Below are 7,387 nucleotides of genomic sequence, written 5' to 3' on the forward strand. Positions count from 1 at the left end.
TGTCTGGCGGGCGGGGCCGCAGGCCTGGCGAGAGGGGGCTCGGCCGTACCAGCTGAGAGGCCGGAACCGGAGAACAGACCCGCACCCACCAGGAGCGTCCTCTGGGGCCTGGGGTCGCAGTTCCTCGCGCCCACTTCGTGGCGTAGCGCAGGGGATGCCTTCGTGGTTAATCAGTTAAGACCCCCGACTGGGAGGCCAGACAGCCCTTTGGAGGTGAGGCTGGGGAAGGCAGTGGGTGAAGGAGGTTGGAAGTCTTTAGGTTTAGTCACTGGGATTCAGCATCTAAGGTGGCTGTCTCAGCTAGAGCTGGATCAGTCTGCGGAGGTGTAACAACACCGCAGGCAGGGGCATCCGTGTCACACGCAGTTAGGATTTTTCACCTGTGACTCGAGGACACCGCGCAGGGCGACCCAGCTCCGGGCGGGGGGCGGCGGGTGAGGGCGGAACGCGGAGCGGGGGACCCGGAGGCGCATGGCCCGTTCGGCCAGCGGGGCAGGTTCTCCAGCATGCGTGGCGTCCGGGCCTCGCAGTTCTGAACCCGGGGCTGCACATTAGCATGAGATCGCTCTTTCTAAATCGCTTGGTGCAGGCATTTAAGTTTGCTTATAGCGCCCTCAACGTGAACTTTCCCCACCTGGATTCGCAACCCGCGCCCCCCTCCCTCTCCTGCCGCCCGCTCGCCTCTCAACACTTTGGCCCAAGGGTCAGCAGCTAGATCCGTTCTCTTTCCTTCTCTCCCTTCCTTGTCTCCAACCCCCCTCTACCCCTCCTCAAAGGATCTGGGTTATCCGCCCCATTAATATATTAGCCAGGCATAACACAAAGGAAGCGCGTGTCAGCAGAAGGCAGTGATTCCATGCAGAGGCGAAGAAACCTGGCCGGTGCCCTACGCTACAACACGGCTCATTGCAGTTGGAGCTTGTGAATCGGCCTCCACCTAGGAAGAAGCGGTGGAGAACGCGGCAGGAGGTGGCCCTCCGAGTTGAGGAGCTTTGCGGTTAGGCGTTTGTAGCTGGGCTCTGGAACTGAAGCAGTAGGCTCCCAGGTGGGACCCAGGGCTGCTGGAACGTCCCAGAAACACCCCAGTCACCTGAATCGCGCCAAGAAAATCAGCTTTCCAGGAGTGCAGCACTAAGCGGGAGTGTCCTTTCTCCCTAGTGCATAACGTGTCCTTAAAATTAAATGTATAAACGAAACACTCCCCCACCCCCAAGAAGCCCCTTACATTCTTCTCATTAAATTGTTTGTGTTTTAAAATAACAACTCCTTGGTGTGTGGGTGAGAGAGAGAGACAGGGGGAGAGACAGAGAAAGCGGACTTGGGACATGATCAGACAAGCAAAGGACTAACTGAAATTTCATGGGAGAGAGGGGAAAGAAACTAAGGAGGTTTCCAGTTGAAAACATTTTCCCCTAATTCCAGGCAATGCTTGGGGGAAGGGGTATTTCCAGGTTGTTTTTCTTAGTTTCAGGAATTAAAAAAGAAAGAAAAAGAAAAGAAAAAGTCCTTGGTGTGTAATGCTGAAGAGGAGAAAAGAAATAGAAAGTCAGCCCAAGGCAATCTCACTCACACTGAGTAGCACTGACCAGACCTGGTCTCCACTTGCTCTGGATGTGCCTTGACTGGCATCCCACTTGAATTCTGAGGTCTTCAAGCATTTATTCCATCCAAGCCCTTTCCTTTCTGGATTTTGAGAAAGAATATTCTGCTTTTATACTCTAAGTTGACTAGGACATAGAGAACCCCAAAACATCAGGAAGTGATATCTAGAAGGAGGGATGCTCCTCACTTTCCAGGGTTGCAGAAGGGAGCTCATGCTCACCATGAGCTTTGCTCTTGTGCACTCAAGAGCTAATATAACTGGAGAAATGAGGAAGTTAGAAAAAGAAAGGTAGCAAGGGAGAATGTCTCCTTTGTCAGATTAAAAGACATATTCATAAGAAGGAAAATGCATGCACTTTACAAGTTAAAGTTGAACAGAATGGATATGTTCCAGCCCCAAATTGCTTACTAGTATGATGGCTGGAGAAGAAAAAAAAAAAAAAAAGATGAAGGCTGCAGTCCCAGTTGTCCAAAGTTCAATGAACTGAGCTAGACCAGGAGCTAAAAAGAGAAACACCAGTGGAAACATTATGGTCTCAAACTTTACTATTTGGAAGGGGGGGAAAATGAGAATATTTAAAGTAATCTGTTTTTAAATGTTAATTGGATACACTAGGATCATTTGTAGAAAATAAAACTTGAATAAATGACTTCTTAAAAACCTTTTCTCTCTCCAAATGGATTCTATTTTTGAGTAGTAAGGTTGTAAAACCTCCCAAGTTATTTCATTTTATTACATTCTTACTTTCATGAGTTTCTACATATCCAATGATTCTTTCAGTTCAGGAAAATCTTATTTCTAGATTTCAGCATAATTTAATTTCCTATTTAGTCCAAGGTAGCTTACAAATAATCACCTTTTTGCACATAATTATCTTGAAGTAATTAGACATTATCGTAACTCCATTTAATTGCAAAACACATTTTACTACAATTCAAATAAGCAATTTAAATTTGATTTTTGAAAGTAAAACATTTAAACAAATTATTAACCTATTACATAATTTAAACAATTATATCTTTTTAAAGCATTTTTCCTCTTGACATATTGAAGTATCACATTAAAATACATTATAGCTAAATGTTCTGCAATATTACTGCTAAATCAACAGAAGACCAATTGATCTTGAGGAAAGGTTAATTAATTTGGGCTACAGGTCTCCTACACTGGCCTGCATTGAGAGGAATTTGTATCGATCACAGAAGTTTTCTGCAAAGAAATGTAATAAGCATTTTCGTGGAATTGAGATCAATTATTTAAAATGCCAAAACAACGAAGTTTTCCATTTCTATCACTCCAGGAATTCTTTACTGCCATGGCTTATTCAAATCTGTTAGACTCCTGAGTAAAATAATGTTTTTTATACTTTCAGTGATATCAATCGGGTATCTAGCTTTCAGAGACTGAAAACGGAAGTTGAGAACTTTAATAGGATTTTCTTTGTTTAATCCCTCCTGCCATAATGATTCTCACCAGTTTTTTCTACTATGAGGGGATCGCGAAGGGACAATGGAAATTAAATTTTATCTTCGGTTTAAACACTGGTAGCTATCCTGTGGAAAACGCTGAGCTGCTTTGTACTTGGAAACACATTTAAGTTGTGGAGTTTCTGAACACAACCGGTAAGCTTTTTTTCATCCCTAAATTTATCAATTTAAAAAAATGTTTCAGGCCTGGGACAAGGTGAAGGTAACTTCAGAAGCTCCCCTCCCCAACACTATACTCACTCTCAAAACCTTTTTCTTGTTTTCTAAAAATGTTTGCTCTGCGGTTAGTCAGTGGATCGGAGGGCCTCCGGAGCTTTGCACAGGGCTCTAGAGGAAGGTTTTTCCCTTCTCATCCCCTCCCTCCCCCTCGGGAGACCCCTCCCCCACCTCGGGCGAAATTCCTAAATAAAGAGTCGGGTGGACCGCGGGTGAGCGGTCAGCATCCCCTTTCCGGCCGTCTGCTGCAGGAGCGTCCGAGGTGTAGAAATCTGGAAGCTCCGGGACGAAAAGGGAGGTGGGAGGGGGTCGCGGGACGCCGGCGCGCTCCGGGAGGGTCCCAGCACTCCCTCGGAACCACAGATGTTTTCCTCCTGGCCCTGGGGCTCCGCGTCCCAGCCCCGGGCGTTCCGGCATTTGTGTGTCCCGGTTTCCGAGGAAGGGATTACGCAGCGGGAGCAGCCGCGGCAACGCGGGCGTTGGGGCCGCAGGAGCGGTAACGAGGCGCCTGGCCTTCTTTGTTGACTTTTAGGTCTCGGGCTCAACAGAAGATTTATTCGCTAGGAGGGGAAAATGCCCAAACAATGAAGAACTAACTGCACTTGTCACCTCAAGATGCTTGTGGTCCTTCTCTCTGTTCTCCTTCCCCGGCAACCGGACGCGCCGGCGCCCAGCCCGCGCGCGTCCTAACACACCGGGCGCAGATGGCATCGCCCAGAGGTGGCCGAGGGTGCGGTTAGAAAATAGCCAGAGAAGCCCACGAGGCGAGCCGGGCTCGCCGCGATCCACCGGGCTAGCTCCCCAGGCGGGTCTCCAGAGTGGCCTCGGCCGTAAACCCGCCGCGCACCGTCCCCCGCGAACCTTGAAAAAGTCGCCGCCAAGTAAGACACCAAGAACTGAGGCCGACTTAAGCCTGGTGGGTGAATGCAAGACACTTTACTGCTAATTTGTTAGAAAAAGGGAAGGGAACAAGTAAGACGATTTAGGTTCAGTGGGTCCGAGTAAGATTCCGAGGATCAAGCTCATGCCTTTATATTACTTTTGGAACTCGAATTTGCCAACTTTGCCCATTGTATAAATATAAATAACTATTGGGATTGAAAGCTTTTCCCTCTCTTTGAGACTTTAATGTCCTTCCGAGAGGCCTCTAAATTAAATTTTGAAATTACTCAAATCAATAGTTTCCATCTCCTCCTTTCATTAGCTGAAGTGAGAGCGAGGGGTTGGATTTCTGGATTTTTCTCAAGTGCTACATGGCACCCCTTCTGTCATCTGGGGAGGCAATTACTCGATAATTAAGGGACTCACACAGCTCTTTTTATCTTGTCTGCGGTAAGGAGTAGGCGATCAAAGTAAAGGCTGTCCAAGTTCAAGCCCTGGCTAGGATGGAGTTCATACACAAGGGCTCAGGCAGGCCAGCCTCTGCTTGGGCTAGTGTTGTTATTGTTGACGTCAATCCGACGAGGCTGACAAAGAAATAGGTGGACTGGAAAGTGAGCCTACTATCAAAGGAGATTACTGATTTTGTGATCTCAACCAACTGCAGAGGTGTGAAGTTGCATTTGAGCTTCTTAGAAGGCAAACAAATCATCAGTTTTTAAGTTCTTGGGGAAAAAAAATTTGTAACAATATTTTAAAAAAATATCTTCACAAAATACAAAATACCCACAACCCTGAAACGTCCTGGTGGCACAAAGCTTCCCCTGCAGGAGTGAATTAACCCGGGCCTCCCTGGGCCTCCTCGAAAGCTGCCGTGATGGTTAATTTTCGCCTCTCCTTTAGTAAAAAGACGGTTCTGGATCCTCTCTTGTAGACAACTTAATTTTATCGGCTACATCTGATATTTTATTCTCACTCAAATACTTTCAGATAAAGGAAAATGATACACTGGAGAAGGGGGGGAAGGTAGTTAAATTAATAATATTTGAGTTCATTGTAGAAAGGCTCAAAGGAAGCACAGAAGACTTAAGCCCTTGTCAAAAATTGAAGTAAACATTACAAGGAATAAAGAATCTTTCAAAAACTCAATTCTTACGATATTAAATCAATTTATCTACCTTTTAATTTATCTACTTTTATTGAATCTCCTTAATTACTTTTCCCTAGCTACACGTTCATATAATAAAAATAAAAAAACAAAAATTTTAAGATTCTTTTCGTTTTTGTCATTTCTATTCAGTGCCAGGCTTTGAAAAATATCATATTCAGAATATCCATTTTGGATTTAATTAAGGAAAATAGCAGAAATTTTCTTTTTGTTAACATTTGATTTATTTAAAGTCCTTAGCTGCAAATGATCAAGAACATATTCCACAGCTTAAAATTTCTCATTTTCATTATTTAAATCAAAATATTTTGATTACAATCACACTGATAAAAATTAACATTTTATTTTGTAATTTTAACCATCATTTAAAGCAATTTCAGCTGTAAAGAAAAAAGAATAAACCATGCAATAAATTAACATTGAGAAAGCGAAGAGGAATAATAATGGAACCCGTCTGGCTATACTAACACCATGTCCAACTGTGAAAAGTGCATTAACACTGAATGAAACAAGCACACGATGGCAATAATTAAAATGGCCACAATCAATTGGATTTTGGAACTTGGACCAAATTTTGAAATACAGCTCCCTATAACTTATCTCTCCTCCAACATGGTAATAGTATTCCCCCCCTTTTTTTTCTGGAAAAAAAAATATCCTTTAAATGGTATAAATACAAAGAAGCTAATTTTACACATGTTATATGACCTCAGAATGACATGCCCATGGCCCTCTGCAAAACAAGGAGTAGAGTTATTGACAAGGGCAATTCTCAAGGAATTGATTCCCAGGGCTATGTGTGGGTGGAGGGGAGGGGAAGAGGGTGTCTTTGTAACTTCTTGGTCCGGCAACTCAAGAGCAGGTATATCACCTACCTATTACCTTTATATGTTATATAAATATATGGATGATGTCTACATATCTGAGCATGTGCATAAATAAGTTCATATATATGGTAGATATGTATTTCATTTAGAGACATCTGCTGTCTGAGTGTATCTGAAATGCAAGCTGAAAAAAAGTGGCTCTAATCTGTTTATGTTTTGCTGTGTAACAGCAGCACTGTCCTTCAGTACTTTTAACAGTCCTGGTGTCTACTTGTTTCTTCACCCTTTCAGTTCTTCTGGTTAAGAGTATTGCCATGGACCTGTAAACTGTGTGTGTCTGTGGGGGGGGGGGGGAATCAGGTGAGGAGGGGAAAAAAAGCACAAACAAATATTTTACAAGCTTGACCATCTTTCTTTTTTTTAAATAAATCCTGCACAGACTAGAACATGTCTGCAGGGGGGGAAGAGGGAAGAAAGGGAGAAGGACAAGGAAGCAGGAGGATTTATATATATATACACTTGTGGATCATTAAACTTTGCAGGACAATTTTTGTTGGTTTGAGGTTGGTTTTCTTTGTAATAATATACACAAGGCGTTTTGAACAACAGTAACAAAGTAACAGTCTTTTGCACTAGGGGAAAGATTGTGCACACACAAAAAAAGGAAATAAAAATAGTTGGGATTTCATTATGCTGCTGTCGGCTTGGTACGTGTGGTTTTGTTTGCTGTTGATTTCTCTCTCTCTCTCCTGCTACCAGCATGGCCATGCCAGACAGACCCCCGGTCCCAGGGAGCTAAGAAGTGTTTAGAACGGGTCTAGAATACACACCTTGGTAGTAGGCTGGCTCCAGGGCTGAGGGCTCAATGGGGCTCCTCGTGGCCACCGAGGCGCCGCCGAGGGGCAAGCTGGCGGGCAATGCGCTGCCGTAGGGCGAGTACTGTAGTGCCTGCTCATATGCCTTGAAGTCCAACTTGTGCTGCTGCTCCGAGGAGGACATGAGGTTGTTGATGGAGAAAGGATGATTGAAGGAGTAGTGAGGGTCCCCTTTCATGTGCAGCTGGGACTCGTGGGGTGCCAAGGCATGCGCCGGGTGGGAGGGGGGCACGGATACCAGGGCCCCAGGCCCAGAGCTGATCGGAGGAGCAGCCGAGGTGGCTGGAGTCTTCACCTCCGAGGCGCCCCCTGTCGCCGCCGCCCCGCCGTGG

At 45.0% G+C, this 7,387-nt stretch overlaps 1 protein-coding gene across 1 annotated transcript in view; it reads right to left on the reverse strand.

Moving 5' to 3' along the window:
- Window positions 1-5,503: 5,503 nt before the first annotated feature.
- Window positions 5,504-7,387, reverse strand: part of FOXA1 (forkhead box A1) — a 2,496-nt gene continuing 612 nt past the window's right edge. The window contains exon 2 of the mRNA XM_010835351.1: window positions 5,504-7,350. Within this exon, the coding sequence (XP_010833653.1) occupies window positions 6,976-7,350 (375 nt within the window). The 3' untranslated portion in view covers window positions 5,504-6,975. The remainder of the gene's footprint in view (window positions 7,351-7,387) is intronic.

This window comes from Bison bison, unplaced genomic scaffold, assembly GCF_000754665.1.
Source record: "Bison bison bison isolate TAMUID 2011002044 unplaced genomic scaffold, Bison_UMD1.0 scf7180017864041, whole genome shotgun sequence".
Lineage (NCBI taxonomy): Eukaryota > Metazoa > Chordata > Mammalia > Artiodactyla > Bovidae > Bison > Bison bison.